The 20,313-nt window shown below is 38.9% G+C and overlaps 1 protein-coding gene and 1 long non-coding RNA gene across 2 annotated transcripts; one reads left to right on the forward strand and one right to left on the reverse strand.

Annotated features, from left to right (window-relative positions):
* The first annotated feature begins 146 nt into the window (after nucleotides 1-146).
* Nucleotides 147-9,893, forward strand: LOC113484258. The gene is made up of 2 exons (XR_003399194.1): nucleotides 147-461; nucleotides 554-9,893. It is a non-coding gene; the product is annotated as an uncharacterized LOC113484258 (long non-coding RNA).
* ATMIN (ATM interactor) lies at nucleotides 7,147-15,700 on the reverse strand. The gene is made up of 3 exons (XM_026856512.1): nucleotides 15,451-15,700; nucleotides 14,319-14,518; nucleotides 7,147-13,366 (listed from the first exon to the last, which is right to left on the reverse strand). The coding sequence occupies exons 1-3, from the start codon at nucleotides 15,634-15,636 to the stop codon at nucleotides 11,536-11,538; spliced, it is 2,217 nt and encodes a 738-aa protein (XP_026712313.1). The 5' UTR covers nucleotides 15,637-15,700; the 3' UTR covers nucleotides 7,147-11,535.
* Nucleotides 15,701-20,313: the final 4,613 nt, after the last annotated feature.

The following is a 20,313-nucleotide window of genomic DNA, read 5'->3' on the forward strand; positions in this document are numbered from 1 at the left end:
CGGGGCCTGGTCGTGAGGGGAGAAGGGCGGACTGGGCTCGGGAGAGCTGGGGAGGCAGCGGGGCAGCTCCCGAGGCTCCTCCCCGGCGCAGGACACGGACCGGGGCAGGCGGCGGCGGCCGGCGTCTGGTTTGGAGGTGGCGAAGGTCAAGGCGCCGTGTCTGACCGCTTTGAAACCATTTGATAGAGATTTGGGGAAATTTTACACCCATGGTGGAAAAAAGTGTCGTCCGGAGGCGGAAGGAGGGAGCAGCGTTCACCTGTCACAAATGACAGGAGCAGAGCTGAGATGAACCCGTTCTCCTCGGGAAAAAACTAACACGCTCCGCCACCCCCCCCTCAGGAGGGACTACGAAACGCCTTTCCGTTCAGGAGGGTTTTCACTATGCGATGTCACAAAACATGACCAGTGAGTAATTACACTTACTTACTATTTTGCACTGGGAAGAAAACACAAATAGCGTGAGTATTCAGTTACATCAGCAAAGCCTATTTCCTTTACGTATTTCTTTTTGCAATACTTGTTTATATTGAACATGTTTCCCGATGACCAGGTGCGAGGCTGCGGTAAAACCGATCCACTTGCCTGCTTCTAGCTGCAAAAACAAGCCAAGAAATGCAAGGCAAATGAAACTTCCAACAATTGGCAGTTTTGCTTAGACATGCTGCAAACTCTTGACAACAGTATAGATGAAGCAGCCAAGACCACAATAAATCAATCAAAATCGGAAGGCAAGTTAAATGTTGATGCCATAGCTGACACAGCTTCAGAAAAGAGATTTCAACCCATTCTAGTAAGTCTGTTGTCCTACAACATATGGCATTAAAATGAAAATATATAACAAGTTACACTGTTCAGGCATTCCAAGATGAAGAACTTGCCAATAAGAACACTGTATGTGGAACCTGCAAGATGTGAAAAATCCAGAAGCTGTAAGGCGTAAAGACATTAACGTGCTTGATCCAAATGGCTCTAAATCTCTAAGTCTTCACAAGTACTTCCACCTGTGAAGGATGCCCCTCCCAAGGATACTTCAGATCCTTCTTGGAAGAATACAAAAGCTATTATCTCTGAGAAGATGCTCAGTGGTACTTAAGCTGAGGTTGCTTCCTGTAGTCATGATGCTAGAGCAACAGAGCAGAAGGGTGAAAAAGGAGTTGATATCGAGAATGATAAAGTGAGGGGACAAAAAATAGAAATTAATAAATCATCGTTTATCTATAGCCATACAAAGGTCTCACTCCTGCATGAAGATCCTGAGCAGTTATACTGGCACATCATACAAAAGTATTGCAACTGTTTCTAATCCTACTGCTTTTAAGAAGAACAGTCATCGTGCCTGTATGCAGATTCCACATACAAAGCAAAACCAATATTCAAAACATGACATCCAGGGCTCTTTAACCGGTAACGTCAGGAACAGGTATGCTGAGGTCAAGGAAGAAAACGAATAAAAACTGCAGGAGGTTCCACTGCTTTCTGCACTGCCTTCCTTAACAGTCAGCCACGTTGTGGGAGATGCAGTGCCATCCAGACTGAACTAACATTTCCATGTTGGAATTTCATCCTTTTTTAAAAGTTTGTTAGACTGTAAGAAAAAAATTTCCTTGTGAGCAACGTGGATAGTTGTAGTTTTTGTAGCTGCTATTAATAGGATTATAAGCTGCTGAATGCCAATTACTTTGATGCAGGTTTAGTTTCTTCCTGTCTGTAAGATAGATTGATTAGAGCCTTAAATAGCTTATTCCGGGCATGAAGTGCAACCTCTTCATTTAGATTCACTCTGAATGTCTACGGTAGCCTGGCACGGTAATTGAGTATTTGATGCTGCTGAGCACTGAAGCGATGCCTAACTTTAGGAACATTCTTAAATCCATGCCTACTCCGCAAGGCATTTAATAATATTCTTAATTTAAACAGTGCTAAATCCTGTTGAGCTTCACAGACAAACATCTGCATCTATTCCTTGCTAATTTGGCACCTAAAAGAAATGGAAATGACCTGGAAAGCACACGGTGGTGAGACTGACAGTTACTTACAATTATTTTTTCATACTCCTTGTAGATTAATTTTTAAAATCCTGTTAATGCGTTCTTGGTTTGTTTCTGTTTAATATGTAATCTGTGCATTATGATAGTCACTGATTCTTGTTTCATCTCATACTGAGGGACTTTTTCTTTTGTGTTAAAAAACAAAAGAGCCGTCTTTCCATAGATACATAGGTAACTGCAGTTCAGCACAGAGATTTACTGCAACTCACCCTTCCCCTCTTTTGATGCTTTGATAAAAATTTGGAACAGGGAAAGATAATACCAGTGCAGGGCTCCGAATAGCATATGGTTTCCACTTTAAAACAGATGAAGGAATGCAATATCTTTTTAGTTTTATTTCTTTAGTAATAAACGTGCATAAATGTAGTTTTAGTAGTTTTCTGGCATCAGTTTGTTGTGTTCATCTTCAGGTATCTCAACATGAGAGCTAAAGAATCATCACCTTCCAGAGGCATAGTTTCAGTAAAATAGGTGATATGTAGTCTATGTATCTAAATATGTGTTTATTCCTTTAAAAAATGGAAGGATGACAGGGCTTCATCTCTTCACCCAATACTCAAGTGAAACGACCTCTAGAGAGGAACACAGGAGCTGAGTGCTAGTGTTAAATAACAGCTCCAAGCAGTTTGCTTTGTCTCTAATACAAATTTTCCTGGGAATTGCTTAGGGAAATCTGGAAATTTTTTAGAACATTCATTTGCATAGAAAGTATATTACAATACTTTAAGAAGCATATCTTTAAGTAGAGTGACATATCGGCTTCAGGTGCAGAGTATGCGAGTTGTCGCACTGGAGGTTAGAACAGGGCCACCGTTTTTCTGGCAGCAAATGTGATTTTTCCAGCGCGGGTAGTTCTGTGCTGGAGGGAGGAGTGCCACCTGCCGAACGGCGACCGAAACACGCACCCGTGCCACAAAGCACAAGGCTGCTGGCAGCGTTACTGTCTGCTGCATTCCTTCACTCTTCCTCAAGAACAAAAGCTAAACTTTTCAGCCTGAAATAGCAGTAATATTTTGTACCTGTTTGGTATTTTGCTGCAAGTCAAGAGGGAAAGTTATAAAGTACATATTCAAAAGTTACACAGGTCTTAAAAATAGGTCATTATAGCTGATAATATTATCTATATGCATCTTTTACCTCTTTCAATACTCTGGATATCTGCAAATCTCTGCCAGTGCCTGCCTGGAGACAAGCTCTATCTTGGTTGTTCCAGGAAACAGGGTTTTTTTGTTGTAGTAACTTGTCCTACTGCTATTCAGTTACAGTGCTACAGTCACACAAGTGCAGTATCATTACGACAGAACAGACACCCCCTCTAACATACCATTTTCCTCCCTTCTTTGTACCCATCCCTCTATGGTAATATATTTTTTGCATCCTGTTTTTCATATTTAGATATAAAATGCAAGCTCTACAAAAGAAGCATCCTTCACAAATAGCCCCAAGATAAATAAATTCATATATACTTATTTCAGTCCCGTTTTCCACTAAATAAAAAATTCAAACATATATGTACCTGTGAAACTAGTAACATTTTCCATAGTCTAGAAGGAGAGATGATAGTCCCTCCCATTCAGACAACTGAAAATACTGCTGCTTCAGTGAGAAAACTGAAAAATAAACTGCATTACCAATTAACAGGAAGTAAAGCCAAACATGTTCATTATAGTAATTATAAGTTGCAGCCATTGCAGACAGGTAGCAAATTCTTTAGGACTACAGAAAAAAAAAAATGTTTAAAGTTGCAGGGAAAACTATAAACTTTATTTCCACATTTTCCAGTGTTTCATGCCAGGTAAGATTTTTGCGGAGGTTTCTGAAACTGTCAAATCAGACAGATTAGACAGAGGTTTTACTGCAGCCTGACACAAGATATTTGTAAGAACCACCCTCGCAGATTACTGCGATAAGACCTGTAGCAGAAGACCAGAAAAGCTGCTAACTAAAGGCCCAGAACATAAAGGAATACACAACACTTAAGCTTAAATCACGTGCCCTTGAATACACTGGGTTCTTCTAGCACAGGAAACACCAGCTTCTTGTTTACGTGTAAAATCTCTCAAGAATAAAGCCATTCCTGTTCAGGAAGGGAAATAAATTTAAGGGCTAGATCAGCTAGAAGTGCTTCCTGTATTCAAGTTGCCAAAACAAAACAAGCAAAAGGGGAATTGTTGACAACAATGTAAAAATACAATGATGGAACACCTGAAAGTTAAATCAACATTTTTGCCCTTCTGTTTTAGGTCCAAACTTCCAAAGGACTGATTCCAGAGGACTCACTGTCAAATCCTGGAGCCAGAAAGAAAATCTGCCTCTAATTCCATTGTTTTGACACAAAACAATCAGCTTGCCAGCATGCAATTTCTTTAAGTGAAGGAAATTCAGAACTAAACACAAAGTGGTCAGGGATGTTTTCACTGCCAGCAGAAGAAATAAGTGAATTCTCAGCAATAGCAAGCAAAAAAATAGTTCAAAAATACATGAGGCTTCCCTTCTAAAGAGCCATTATCATCTTCTCAATTGAGAGTTAAAGTTCATCCTGCCTTTTACACTGTCTACCATTTGTGAAAGTTTCATGAGGATCAGTCTGTCCAAGTACGACTTTTGTCCATGAGCCAAATCTGTTCTGAATAATGAAAAGCCTGAAATAACAGCAAAATCATCCCTATGGTAGGAATAGGGCTATTATTCCTAAAAGGATGGTCAGCATCTTATACATTTGACTCTTCCCTAATTTTAAATGTTCAGAACAGGAATTTATTTTCTAGATACAACGTACTCCCCTCTGGAAGTATCTTTCATATTTTCCTGCCACTAGGGCTGAGCGGTGCCTTGTGGAAATGCCTCCCTCCGAGTGTGACAGGACTGGGAACAGCAGCCTCTATACAGCAGAGAATGTTTCAGGTGTGACTGTAGCTGATGTAAGGGTAGAACTAGGAGCATCTGCTTGTTCGCCCACTGAATTATATATTAAGATAGACAGGTAACAGTAGAAATTAGCATTTTGTATTTTCCAACTAACAGAAAATGGTGGGATTTTTATTAAGCATGGGAACTGTACAGGAAGAAAAGAGACAAAGTATGATCCATGCTTCAAATCAACATATGCTAGCTTTTTTTTTTTTTTTAATATTCATAGTGGCAAAAATTATTTTCTCAGTTATATAAAATATATTGCAAAATAATAAAAGATGTTAGAGAGGACTGCAATTTTCTAGTACTTTAAAAACTAATCATCATAATGTAGTTGAATTTCTACTTGATGTTACTTATGACTAGAAATCTTGAAAATTACAGGAGGGGTAGATGATAGGGTAGATAAAGAATGTAAAGTAATCCTGTCCTGAGAGTCTGTTGTAAAAGAAAGGCCTCTGTCAGTGAGCTGAAACCACAGAGATATTGCATTGTGCATACAAGGTAACTACAGACTTAAGTTTTGCACCCACTGCTGAGAGGTTTGAGATGGAGCACAACTAGTGCAGCCCCAGCCTCAGTGCTGCTGGTCAGAAGAACCCAGTGCTGCCCATACACATCAGAGTCCACACCAGTCTATGCACAGGTTCACTTAGAGCAGAGACCCTCTCGAGTGGATTTGTTTCAGGTTTATGACTCTTGACATTCCAAACACCTTTGTGTTGCCAGTTTAAACTTCTGAGGATTCACTGACAAGCAGGACTACACAGGAAAACTTTTGCTGCCTCTAGAGATCAAGGGCTGACATTGTAGAATAGTTTTAATTTACAAAATCTCTACCAATTCAAAAGACACCTAGCTATCAAAAGGTAAGGTGCTAAGGAGCAATGGGTGGTACTTACCAACAGGCACTGAGTACCCCACCCATGCCTCTATAGGCAGGAGATCACAGCCATTAAAACAGAAGGCAAAAAATGATTGAAGTTAACTTTATTCCAAAATATGTATAATTTACAGGACTAAATTAAGTGCTTCATTTGTGAACAAAACGTTTCAATACTTGTGAATAACTTACTAGTCGCTTTGCGTAACACTTCAGTTTCCAACAGAGGGAAATATGAAACAGTATTTTGGCACAAGGTTTTCTCTGCATGCATTAATATACTTAAAAGTTTCACAATTACTAGGACAACATTCCTTCTTTGGGATTGTCTCAGAATTTATGCTTGCTTTTGTCCGCTCATCGTAAGTTCACTGGCTTAAATAACAAGAATTAAACATGGACATCCTTTGAAAACTCAATTTGTCCACTAGATCAAAATCCCACCAGTGATGAGAAGAAAAATATTTTAAGGACATTTCTCATCCTTTTTGAGATTCACTCACACATGCCTTGGGAACGACTCACCCATGAGATTTATTACTCATCCATTCTAAATAATTACAAGTTTAATTTAGATCATAATCAGGTGTTGAGTTCTGTAAACTGAAGAAAATACAGCTGTCCTTCATATCTAGCTTTATCATAGATGCACTTGTAAATATCTGTAGATAGAAGTGCTGTCAATCTAGCTCTGCATGCAAATGCTTGAAGCATGCATGTAAAGCATTAGTTGTTGTGCAGTGTACAGTTTACATCATCACAAGTCATCTATTATATTCCATTGCTAGTTGACAATACTGCTGTAAAGCCAGTATATGAAAAAGAATCAGAAGTAAAGACTTTCTGCTGTTTAACTCAGCAGTTCGTTCAGGAGTTCCCACTGTGTCAGGCTGTCCGATTACATTTTTGGTGAAGTGGAAGAGTCACGTGCACTAATACAAACATACCCTCAACCTGGCTGCAGGGCAGCGAAGAGTTGAATGACGTAGTTCCTTGATTCTGTTCATTGCATAGCAATGGCACTTTAAACAAGAAAATTCAGTCATGCTCTAAGCAGCAAATTCTTCTAGCACACATTTAAGTTCACAGCAACTGTTAAAAAACAACAAAAGAAACAGAAGATGCCCGTTTGCACCATGCACTGATGCTTGCTACCATGAAACAACCCTGTCCCCACAGTGTTCATATAAAGTTACTACTGGAAGTCCGCTGACTGTAGGCCTGTTCTACTAAGAACACAAGCATAGCAGCACCTTAAACCAAACGTGAATGAAAAAGCTTGCAAGGCCCAGAATGTTGACAACATTTTGGTGTGAATGTATTTGGAACAGCAAATTGTACATTAAGATCATGTTTAAAAAAACCCAGCACGTCAGAAATATATTAAAGCACAGGAAACTGTACAACCTTAATGATAAAGGCAAGTACATTTGGTTCACTTCTGAGTTGTCATTTCAGTAACGTATTCTTTTGCAAGTTGAGCACCCTATGTTGATTCAGTATGTATGAGTCCTACTGACTTCCCCTATATTTGAAAGATTATTAAAAAACCCCTAACACCCCAACATCCCAATCCTGCCAACACTCACATCTCTACCCAGCCTCACAAAAAACCCCCCCAAACAACCAATTCAGATCTGACTAAGCGCGTGAGCATGTGTTAGCAGGATAAGGATTTAAAACCGTAGAAGGCAGACGTCTTTCTTTGTTCTGTTGCCTCTACACAATTAAGGTACATATGACTAACAAGGAAATTCAGCCTTTTGTTTTTAACAGAAAAAATGACTGCGTATGTGCCTTGGAATTAAAATTTGTAAGGAGTGTTAGTTACATAGTAAGTTACAGACACCGATTCAATTGTTCAAAACCAGATGAGGTCTCACAAGGCTTGTTTTACAGCTGTTTAATTTACAGCTGCAAGTATACATATGTGTATAAGATTTCATATCCTTTGGAAGTGAAAATTTTCTAGACACAAGCAGCTTTGCATAGCTAAGAATACGTAGCGTTAGTAAACTCTGATTTTACACTACCAATTTCTCTAGGCTGACATGAAGAGCTGGGGGAGGATTCCCTCCCTACCCAAAGCAGAAAGAAGTATTTACAAGTGTATTAGCAGAAACAGATGCAAATAAAGCCAAAATTAGAAGAAACATATATCTAGCGACATACAAGCTTTTAGCATTGTGACAAATATGAAAGGCAACAAGACAGACCACTCATTTTTCAGCTGTTTTGTGCTTATGCTCTCATAGAATGCGTGTCCCAAATTTGTTTGGTTCTTTTATGTACTAAAAAAAGCTCAAGTGAAACTACAAAACTACCAATTCAGTTTTTGAGTAGCATTACACAGGCATCCATTTCAAGATCCAGCAATCACAGCATAACAGAATTCAGCAGGAAATGCAGAGAGTAAGTACAAGTAACATTAGTATCACTTCCAGATAAAAATTTGTGCTAAGAGGCTATGGAGTATCTGATGTTACTTCTTGTGTAGCAGTTAAAATGGCAGTAGAGGATACAAAGAAGATAAGCAAAGTACTAAGTCACTGCTGACTGATACTTAACAATAGAGACAGTGCCTTGAAAATCAGAGGCAAATTGCAGAAAAATGGAGATAAGTATAATTTTAGTCCTACCAAGAAATAGTTTGGACTGAAATTTATTTTTAAAACAATGGCCAAAAAAGAAAATCAGCCATTTTAAAGAGCTTGTTCAAATGTGAAGAATTCATAATATTCAGCAACAGTATCTCAGATCATGTTTCATTACATTTACTGTGGGATTCAGCAAACTAAGAAGTCTGGTTGCAGTCTTCACATTTTCACAAAAATACTTATGTATGCAGCAACATAGGATCCAAACTTGTTTCTGACTTTTATGAATAATTTGGAGAAGCAAATTTGTGAAGAAGCAAGCTAATTTTGGTCAGAATGATCCACTTCCCTAAAGAAATGCAGGCATATTTAATAGTTTCTTAATACTGCACTTTCAATAAATAATTTCATGTTGCAGTACTGTGTTCACCTAACTAAAGTTCAAGTTATTTTAAACACACTGGATGAGGGAAGGGAATCATATTTGCATATTCTAATAAAATACACAAAACTCATGAGTACTTTTAATTACAAAGTACAATAAATGAGTAACATTTACATTGTAAGATTCTGTCTACACAAGCTTTTTTTTTCCTGATAGTCACTGATGTTGAGAGCTTTGGCTTATACCCTAAGAGCATGGCAATTCTCATTCCGATTTGTAAATTAGTTTCAAAGTTCTTTAAATGCTAGCTGCTCTCAGATGGCTACAATTCAAAGCCATCTGTAATTCTGCTCCTCATCACCCAAGATTCCTTCTCTTGCAGGAAAAAGACAGACTTTCTAAATTCAGAGGTAATGAACAGTTTCTCACTTCTGCCTTCTACAGCTGGGGAAAATGCAGTTTTCCCCAATCAGATTTATAGTAACTGCTCCTCTTTCATGCGTCAGTACTGACAACTTGCACGTGGGAAACACAGAAGCCTACATATGAAGAGATGTTCTCTGGTATTCCAGCCAGGGGGAAGAAAGGAGAAGGGAAAACACTTTAAAACATGAAGAAGCAACATTACTAGAAAAGGAATGCAATAAATTAACCTAATTTTGTCATTTATTTCCTACTTTCAAAGGAGGCAAGTAAATATGAATCAGTCATATCTTCAGAAGAAACAGAATTACAAGCAAGGCCTTCCTTTAATTAACATATCCCACCTTTAAGATCAGAACTCTAGGTACTGTGAAACCTGGGGGAACTTTCCCCAAAGCAGAATTACTGTACTCCTGGGGAGAACTGCAAGATTCCTTTCTGCAGTTTCTTCAGCTAAAGACTGGAAGTATCTGAAATCACAGCTAGAAATGTTGAAAAATTAAACAGGCAACAACAGCTGTGGTTTCAGGAGGAAAATACGAGTTTCAGGGTTAATCTAAAGAGATTATTTACAGTAAAAGTAGAGCTGCTTATCATATTAGTGTGTTAACTACGGCAATTTAAAGAGTGGTAGGAAGAGACAAAAAAAAAAAAAAGAGGTAGTGCTCATTTTCAAAACAAGCTAGCTGCAATGGATGAGTAACTTAACTCCCACTCCTTGCTGAGCATATGAAGCACAAAACAGTGAGTCTTCAAAAACTAAGGCTTGGACACACATTTACTGATGAGCTGCCTAGTAAATACACAGCCAATGCCTCTCCTCTCACAGTGGATGAGTAAAGTCTGTTACAGGCCCAGGAACTTGACATGAAGGGGTTTCTCTTTTCATTTAAAGTAACAGAAACTAAAACCCTCCAGGACAAAACCAGAGGCCTACATTTTGCAGGTATTATAGTAAGAGATAAAAATCAGTTAAGGCCAAATTCCAATGTACATTCACAACTGGCTTAATTTTTTTTTTCCATGCAAATGAAAAATACCACAAACAATGGTATGAGGGACAAGATGAATATTAAAAATTCTAAGAGGTCATGTCTTTTCTCTGAAAAATCAGTTTGTTTGAATTTGACTATTCTCAGGAACTGAGGGCTGCAGATCAATGTGCAAAAGCAAGACACTGCTGTTCTGAAAGGGCTCTGTGAGATGATTTCCCAGCTCTGTTGTACAGATTCCAATTGGTTTTGGAAGCAGAAAGTCCAAAAAGGGGAGTCTAGGTGACTATTTTAGAGAATTTAATTTCCCATTTCTAAAGATTTCTGCTAATGTCATAGAGGTATGAATTAGTTTTGACATTTTTCAACTTATATCTTAATAAAGCTAGAAGAATTTCAGTGAAAACAAATTATTCCAGTCTTTAAGGCACACGCATTGTAACATCCGCATCTTACAGACAGAAATAATTTAAGCAAATTCCTCCTGAAGATTCTAAAATGTTAGTCCCATTTATTACACTAGCTAAATGGACAACATACTAAATTTCCCTATAATTATGTATTCCAAGTTCTCTTCCTACCCTTCAAAGGGCATCAGTGCCACTCAGAGAAAAAAAAAAATTTAAAAGTACTGCTTTCTACATATTTTTAATAATAAATATATTCAACAATTCAAGAGTCTGTATGTGTCTAGTGTATTGGACAGTTTTGTGGAAAATACCAACTTATGCAGGAGAAAGAGCTGTGAAGACATAAAGTAAAAGAAGACAATACAGCTTATTATGTTCACGCTGGATTTAAAATACAAGCTACTAAAAAAAGTAAACAGAAGTAGCTTACACTAATAGAATCCTCCCCCGTAAGTTCAGGGAAGCATCTTAATTGGACAGGTCAGGGTTTTGGTCCAGCACACTGGAACCCTGTAAGTAAGCCAGGAACAGATAGATATATAGGACAGAACAACTTAAAAAAAGTTATTCTGTTTAAATGAAAGCAGTATCAGCTTTGTAAAGAAGTCTGAGGAAAAAAACATAGGCACCACATAATTTTTTTTTTTTAAGGTTCAAATGTATAATTAACATGTGACAACCCCCCCTTATCCCCATTTATACACACACACAGCTTATGTAGTTACATATACAATAGAGTACCTTCAGGATGAAAAGTCTCTTAGGCCAACTGCTCAAGATAACTACATTCAATAATGCAAAGTGGCTGACTCGGTCAAGCCATCTCTCCCACCCCAATAACTTAATTTCAAACCACAGGAAACAGTTATATTACGTAGTACTCAATGGCTGGGCTTGTCTGAGCTCTGAAACAAGGAGCACAGCTCTTCACAGGTCTGTGTTTCTACTGAACTGAACTGGGACTCCATTGTATTCCAGGCTAAGTCAGCCAGAAGGAAGTCATCCATTGCTGTCTGTGTCTCATTGCTGGTAAGGAATAAACTCCCTAGATTCTCAAAGCAGCTATCCATAGTCTGTGTTTCAGTGCTACTGAGCTGGACTTTGCTTTCAATATTCTGAGTAGGTGTACTTTTAGTAGCTGGATATACTTCTGTCTGGGTTTCTGTATCAGATGAGTCAGTACTCATGGAGAAACTAGACTGCTTCAGAATATTTCCTAAAGGCAGATGTGTATTACTGTCCAAAAAGAAATTCAAGTCTGTCTGTGTCTGTGTATCAAACATCTCCAAACCTAAGAAGTTAGAATTTCCTCGGCAGCTATATGATTGAGTGGCACTGTCTGAAAATAAGAAATCAGTCTGAGTTTCAATGTCCAGTGACTCCAAAACTGGCTCAGAGTTTAGGGTACCAAGCTCACTCTCTTCAGTCTGAGTTTGGATATTGGATGCTGAAAAGAACTCTTCGATGTCAAAGTCTATTCCCGTGCTCTGTGATGGACCAGATGGCAGATGCGTGTCAGCATTAGAACTTGTCTCGGACAAAAGGCCACGATTATCCAGTGTCTGGCCAGACATGTTTCCTGAAAAGATGTTTTCCAGATCACTTAGTAGGTCCATTGTCTGGGTTTGATTATCCATCGTATTTTGAGGTGGAAGTATATTAGTCTGTGTATTGAAGCTGATAAGGGATTCAGACTTCACCGTATCTTGATTCAGGCTCTTACAAGTACTCCTTTGAAGCAAGGTTTGATCTATATTTGCAGGCATTAAATTGTTTTCTGGAAGTTCGATGTGAGTAGAAACATTATATGATGAATGAACGTTGTCAAAGATATCACCGCACATTACAGCCTGGTCCATTTGCACTCTGCCATCAAGAGAGTCCTGTGTCCTACTGGTCTGAGTCTCCCTAGAAATGCCACACGTTGGAAAACAAACCTGACTGAAAGCGTCAGTCTGAGCAGCTATGGATGAAGTCAGTCTGGAAGCGGGCAGCAGCGTCTGAGTTTGCACACTGATGGGTAACGAAACCTGTGAACTGAATGACAGGTCTGTCTGAGAGCAAGAGGATACAGAAGAATTGGGAGTCCAGGCTGCAGCTGGTACAAAGTTCTGTGAAATACAAGATAAGTCAGTCTGTATATTTATTGAAGAAATTTTATTCTTGTGACAAACATTCCCCAGCTCTTGCCCTGCGTTATTCGATGTAAATTTATCCAGCTCAACTTGTACACCAGTGCTTACTGGTTCATGATCACCAGAATTTGTCACTTTTGAAACAGGCATACTATCTTTAAATACAAGTGTTTCTGCCTCCAGTGCTGGAATCAGAATTCCTATAGATTGAGGCAATAAATGAACAGTACTTACAACTGAACCTTGATTATCAACAGCCACTACAGCAGGTTTGACAGAAGAGTCTGTTGCAGATACATATATAGGCAAGTGAGCGAGCTGCATCACTGGAAGTTTAACCAAAGCCACCTTAGGCTTTGGTAGAAGCATCTTCGGTGTACTTCTTGGCTGCATTTGGTTTGTGAAGTTAGAACTGCAGGAGCCTTCAAGAGAGGCCACTAGTTTCACTTCAGAGGACTCCAATTCCTGAGTGCCAGGATTATTATTGCGTGTACTGATGAATGCTTCATTTGCTTTCTCTGCCAGCTGCTGATTATGTATGGAGGTTTCCATTTTCCTTTTCTTACTTGGAGGATCCCTGTGAACATGAGATCAATAATTTATACTCCTTTCAAGCACAAAACATCTGCCTTCCATTCTTTCGAGTCACTGCATTGAAAATATAAACTCAAGTCACAGATAAGGTTGGATATGAGAAGACAATTAATCCTGATTAAAACATAAAAAGACTCCACGAACTTCAGTTTTTTTAGAATTTCAGTCCTCACTCTCCCACTTAAAAAAGAAAAAAGGGTTCTCTCTTTTATGGAGACCTATTTCTAAATGGAGGTGAAGTTTAGATGGTTTCTGCCCCCTTGTACATTAAGCACTCTGATTTGAAGATGTTTAATTTGTTACTTTGATGCTGACCCAGACTGAGCATTGAAGGGACAGTGCTCTTAAAATGGTGTCCAGGTAAAGACTTCTTATGGAAAGATACACTCCTTCACACAAAACTTAGTTTTGCAGCAGTTGAATCTCGCAGACAGACAGGATAGGCCTCAGAAAACAGATCACCCTTTGTGAAATATATGTACACATTAAGACAACTATAAATCTAAACATGCATATATAGGCATTTAAAAAAAATACTACTAACACTGGCAAAGATGACAGACTATAAAAAAACCCCAGCTGAACTCTATAGTTACCACCTATAAGTATTTCCAAATCATCTCTGCTCTCAGAGAACTGTAAAAGCAGATGCAACAGGAACTGCTAGTGTTTATGCCATGCAGTGCACTTTTATCAGTACTTTTTGTTTTATGTGTGGAAATCTGATCTTATTGATCAGACGATCATCATTGCCTTCAAAAAACCAGAAACTACTAAAAGCAACAGAACAAAGAAACTGCAAACTTCTTTACAGCTAAAACAATGGGAGTCTATTTCCAATTTAATTAACAGAAAGGAGTCAAAAAGCTAGTACATGGGAGACAGAGAACTTGGTGATGAATGTAAGCATGGTTACTTCACTGCTTCACTTTTACCTGTGTTCTGCAGGAATTTCATGGCCGGTTCTGTAAATATGAGACAGTAATGCTGTTCTGCTGGCATAAGGGCACCCACAAGTACACTGGAAAGTCTTGCCACAGACCTCTATGTGCCGTTTCAAATACCATTCTGTACCATAGGAGTTACTACATTTATCACATTTGTGCTTCTTTTCAGCATGCATTTTCATAAAGTGCTAGAATACACAATGAAAAGTATATTAGCCTTCAGCTAAGACAAAAAAAGAGAAAATAATCTTTAGGGGAGACATTAATATTTACTTTTCTTTTGTTGTTAAAGAGCCTTGAGTAGAATTAAATATTTTTTAAACTCTCATTAGGAATGCTACAAGCTTAAAGAAATTAACAGAAATAATTTAAAACTTGCAAATCTGCTTGTGCTATTTGCATCTTAAAACACAGATAAACATTTATGTGTCGTAATGCTATTGGAAGTTTTCTATGGACATTAACAAAGCTATAGCTCAATCTTGCCAAAGAGCATATTAAGTGTATGTTGCAACATGTGCACACTCCTGAAAATCTACAACTGAGCAAACAGTCTCAATTCAAACAGGTCACCTTCAGAGCAAACACCAAGGGGTAGCTACTCATCTCCTATGGTCTCCCCAGCTTAGCACAGGTAACCAAACTGCAGAAGAGTGCTTTTTTCACTCATTCATGCCAAAACAAGTCTTACATGTTTTCTTAAACAGATAAATAGTAAAAAAAAAGCATTTTGATATTAAAGCAGAGAAAAACTTAATTCCTGACCATCTGAAAAAGCAGTTTAAAACCATCAGCCACATTTTAAACCCTTATTGGTTGCTACTGTCATTTTTTCCTCCTCTTTGATCTTTCTCCATCTTTTTAACTTGTAGAGAGGGGCTGTCTTCTGGTTTAGCAGAACATACTGGCATCTGCCTAATCTAAAGGTCCAAGTCTGCTAATATCAACATGCAAATTCATTAACCATATGCCCATGTGGAATTTCTGCATACAGTTCTCCAACTTCTGGATATATGCTGAGAGGTTTTGCTTATACTGGAATGCAGAAGTGCACACACTCTCTGGAGTAAAGACAGTCAGGACTAAATCAGTATAAAAATACCGTAGGAAATAGGAATACCTGTTTTACAAGAGAAAATTGGGAAAATGGTCTGTTTGGTCCTCTAGGGCAGCCTTCAATAGGACAGCAGTAGAATTTCTGTGAAGTTTTCAGACCCTTCCTTATTGGTGCATTAATTTTTCCATCCTGAAAAAGAACCAATAGAGAATTTGACAATTCTACAGGTTTGTGTATTAAAGACAACATTCAAAATACACATCAACTTTGGCTCACTAAGTTTACACACCTCCATGAGTTGAAGACACTTTCCCAAGTGCCAAGAAAGTTCAAGTGCAAACATACCATCAAAATTACCAAGTGAAATTACAACAAGCTCTACAGAGTAGTGGTACTGTACTATTTACTTTTACCAAAGTACTTGCTGCCCCAAGCCAATTATAACTGCCTTTTGTGTTATTTGAGCAAAACCCCTTTTCCTACAGATACTACACTACACTTTCCATTCAATGTGGTTTTACTTGTTAGTAGCACAGCCTACTTGAAGCTCCATTAAAATTACTCACACACTGTAACAGAACACTTCCCTGATGCTGGAATCCTGTTGGCACTATTTAAACTTTACTTGTAATAAAATGAAAAATGCCAAGTACACTCTGCTACTTAATTCAGATCATAAATCAAATCTCACTTAAGTCTATGAAACTAAGAACTGGTATGCTAATTCTGAACCTCCAAACCTTAAATGACAGGCATACATGCACCTTCCATGTGATCTGCCTCACTCACGCATACACAACAGAAGCAAGCAACATAACTTGCTCAGAGGACCTCAAAATACGTATGAAAAGGACATACTGGTGGGATTGTCCAGATTGTTCAACCACATAGAACCTATTCCTATTGAGGACATAGCCATGGAAACCAGACAAGATGTATCCCCCTAGACATACCCTGTCTGAAAGAGTCTCAGTGGAAACACCAAGCACCTGTGTCTAAGGAAAAAATGAAAAGTGAACTATTAAAAATCTGATGCTTGGAGTAGCCGTGAGTCTCCTTACATCCTGAGTAGGAGGCCGACCAGGTCCCCAGAGCCAGTCACACTAGTCCACGATGGCATCCCCAAGATGATTAATCAGGGAAGAATTACTGGAGCATGCCCTGTTTTGAGCTCTGCACCTGATTTTCCTTGGCGTGACGGCAGTGACAGTAAGCACAGTTAAGTGATAGAATGTTGATTTTACACCAGTCACTCCCTAACCTTCTTCGGGCTGATCTGCAGCAAACATAAATGTAGATACAAAGTGCAACAGTCCTCCCTGGTGAAGGAAACAAAGTATGTACCACGGCTGGCAAAACACAAAGGGGTTCACTGCTCACCCTCCTGCTTCTTGCCTAGCTACAGTTGGGCACAGCCCAACTACTCTGTGCTGAGCTTTTGAAGTATGCATTTGCACTTCAGGAATACTATGAAGCACATGAGCAGGACACTTCAATCATTTTGTGTTTCCTCAAATCATCTCTCAATCGAAGATACTCTGTGTAAAATGTAGTCCCTTCAAAGCAATATTTCGGTTACATTTCCACACACTCAGCACCGCTCCTTGCTGATGCTGCCACAAGTTTGGTTTTGTTAATGACATACCATATGCAAAGAAGCAAAGTTTAGAGCCTCTGGACCAAAATAATCACCTGCCATTTCGTCTAGAAAACCTGGAATAATTATCTAAAAAGGGAGTTTTAACCTTCTAAGCATCTCTGTTTGCAGCAGTTTTCCCCGTGGACAAACGATTCATAAACAGGCCTGTTTTATCTCTGCTGAAAAATTACTGTGATTATTTGTGCCCCTCCTAAAGCCACTGGCCAAAACAGGAATATGACTCAAAGAAATCTAGTTGTTCCAGCCATACTACCCCCAATTACACTTTTTAACTCTGAGTCTACCCTGAAACACTCTGGCCAGTCTCAAAGTCTTCAGGAGAGAAAAAAAATGCCTTTAAGTCAAAGTTACATTTGGTCTCTGGGAGTGACTTATTCTTAAGTAAGAAGTTATTCAAAGTGTGTTGTATTTGATGTCACAACCCAATAAATGCCAGGGCAACATGTTCAGGCACTTAACAGGTAACCACAGTCAGGTTATTTAAAACTACTTAAGTACTAAGGTACAGAATAAACCAAGTGTTTAAATGCTATAAAAACATAGGACACTTTTAAAACAGCTAGAACATAGACTTTCAAGGCACAGATCAGAGTCTGTGTTGAGAGATACTCCACACATAGAAGTAAGCCTATTCAGAGAGTAATCTTGTTTTGACCATTTTCAGAGTCCTCCTGGTTCTAAATGGTTAATCTTATATAACAAAAACCTGTCTGGCCAGTCATATTTCAGCATTTCTCACAAGTCTTTTCCTTGTATGTCTGATTTTACTCCCCATGTCTCCATAATAACCACCCACCACAATCACTGGTAGATATTTGTTAAATTCTCACAACGCAGACACTTGTAGGGAATACTGACATTCGAACTGGGCTTGTGTAACACAGAAACCGGGAAGTAAATCCTCACTACTGATTTAGTCAAGGTGAACGTAGTGACATCTTGCTTTCCTGAAACAGGAAGGCCTACTCCAAAGGATGAATTTAAAACAGTAAGTTTCAGTAAACTGTAGCCAACTATTTAAAACTTTTTTTTTTTTTTTTTGCAGCAGCAGATCATGCATTTCTTTACTAAACAGCAGAGAAAAGTGCGTTTATTCTTATTATAAAAACTACTGTGGTAGTAATTTGGATAACACACCCCAAGGGTAAGCTACCCTTTCCAGTCCACCACTGACTACAGCCTCCCTGCTATCATAGGAATCCACAGAATTTTTTCCTTTACAGGAACTCCTCTAGCTTAATTTTTAAATTGCATGTAAGTCTTCCCCTTCCACCCATAAAATAATACAGACAAAAGAAATTTTAAAAATGTCAAGTCTAATATATTAAAATGTCAGTTTATACTCACTGTTCTCATTTTTCATTAGCTTATTTAAGCTAAGGAGCCAGAAACATTTATATATCATCACTTCATCATACCTTCTTCTGTTAGGCCAAAGCAGCCAAATTCTTCTAATTTCCCTTTGTTAGACACACTTGCTATTCATCACCCTTAGCAGCCCTTTTCTACACCTCTTCTGGGTTCATTTTAGCTTATTTGAATCAGATTCCTACCCTCTGACATATTTTAGGACTGCCCTTCTCACAGCAGCATTACCCTAACTGCTCATGCACGTATGACTAAACAGCTTTTGCAAGTGTTTTCCATCTCAGTTATTTGTTACAAACTAGGGCTGATCAAATTTTTTTGTTATCGCTTCACAAGACTATAACCTTGTACTACTGCACTTGATTTTGTTTTTACAGGATAATCTATGTGTAAACGTCCTTCCTCTGCAGCAACAATACCTCACAGGTTTTGCTATCAAAAGATCCTATTGCTGCTATTTTTATTAATGAAAATTAACCAAGTCAGCCTCCCTTCTCTTCAGCACTGTGTTTTCTCCTTCCCCAATAGCTTCTTACAATCTCATTTGTGAAGTTGCCTCTTCACTAATTCCTGCCATTTCACTAAAAATGCAATCCACTGAATTCTTTTTGTCTGGGGAATCAGTTATCTCTTAAAAGGAAATACTAAAATATTAGTCCAAGTCCATTTTTTCCTGGAGGAACATAGTAACACACCTAGATTTGTGTCTTTTTGCCTTCATATCTTTATCCTTTCATTCAAGACGCATTCTCAAGCCGTGCATAATACTGAAGATATTTTCTCAGACACTGTACAGAAAAATGAGCCTCCCTTAAGTCCCGATAACATTTTACCCTCAGTTACAATGCCCCTGGAATAAGTCAGATGTTCCTGAAAAATCTGCATCCATCCACGTTTCAGTATGTATCCAAGCTATCACAACATTTAGTAATTAGGTGTATGAAATAATATTCTACAAGGCACCAACAGCTAATAGCTACCGAGGCAGTTGAGCAAGCAGCATTTCCTCACCCATCACACCCCAAACATGAGTTATACAACCCACTAGCTGCAGTCCTTTCTCAGAGCACAAGCTCATAACCGAAACGACCATCTGCTGGACCTGACTGAACGTTTCCAACTTCTGTCGTACCGCCACACATATGAGATATAATACATAGCACACACACAAGTTGCCAGTCCATATTAAGAGCTGAAATTAAACAATCAGAGAGAGGAGATCGCAAGTAAGCTTGAGCTTGTTTCCTTTTGTTCATCACAAACGATCGCCCGTAACAGGCGCTTGATTCTGTAATTAGCCATTTCGCAAAACAAGTATGTTTATTGTTTGCCCACTGGGGCTGCATTTTTAGGATGCAGCTATGAATGCTGCGCTTGAAGTTTTCCAGGAATAGGATTTGTCCTCATTAAAAAAAAAAAAAAAAAAAAGAAAAAAAAAAAAGTACGATAGCGTTCAGTGGGGAAGAGCGATGTGCTGTATACAGCTCCCAGGCTGTGCTGGGGCCTCGCGTTCCCTGTAGAGCCCCCCTCTCCTCTCCCGCGCAGGCAGCGCTGCTCCCCACTAACATCGCCTGGGAGCGCTGCCGAGTTCCCGTAAGGGCCTGGTTACAGGAAGTTAGAGATGAAATTTTGGTCCCTAATTTTCAGATACACTTTGCAGTTGTTAAAAAGAGGCTGGAGGCTGCCTTTCCCAGAAGTGAGGCAGAAACAGGCATTAGGCCAGGTACTCACAATGTTGTATTTTGGAACCTTACATTAAATCATTATTGGCTCAGGCATTTAAGCTACTTGGGAGAGAGCATTAGGAAGAAAAAAGTTGCAGAGAGTGAAGTGCAGACTGCAGTCGTAGTGGATCTGACTCCTAGAAGGCTCAGTGAGGGTATGAGTGAGAGGGATTA

This window comes from Athene cunicularia (assembly GCF_003259725.1).
Source record: "Athene cunicularia isolate RWA chromosome 11 unlocalized genomic scaffold, athCun1 chr11_part1, whole genome shotgun sequence".
NCBI classification, from domain to species: Eukaryota; Metazoa; Chordata; class Aves; order Strigiformes; family Strigidae; genus Athene; species Athene cunicularia.

What these genes read in the sequence shown, in the direction of transcription:
- ATMIN (XM_026856512.1), bottom strand. Translation starts at nt 15,636, where the DNA reads ATGTTGTCTTTAATACACAAACCTGTAGAATTGTCAAATTCTCTATTG. An exon ending in AATTTTCTCTTGTAAAACAG is followed by an intron (nt 14,519 to 15,450) that starts GTATTCCTATTT and finishes TGTGTATTCTAG; the next exon opens with CACTTTATGAAAATGCATGC. An exon ending in GAAATTCCTGCAGAACACAG is followed by an intron (nt 13,367 to 14,318) that starts GTAAAAGTGAAG and finishes TCATGTTCACAG; the next exon opens with GGATCCTCCAAGTAAGAAAA.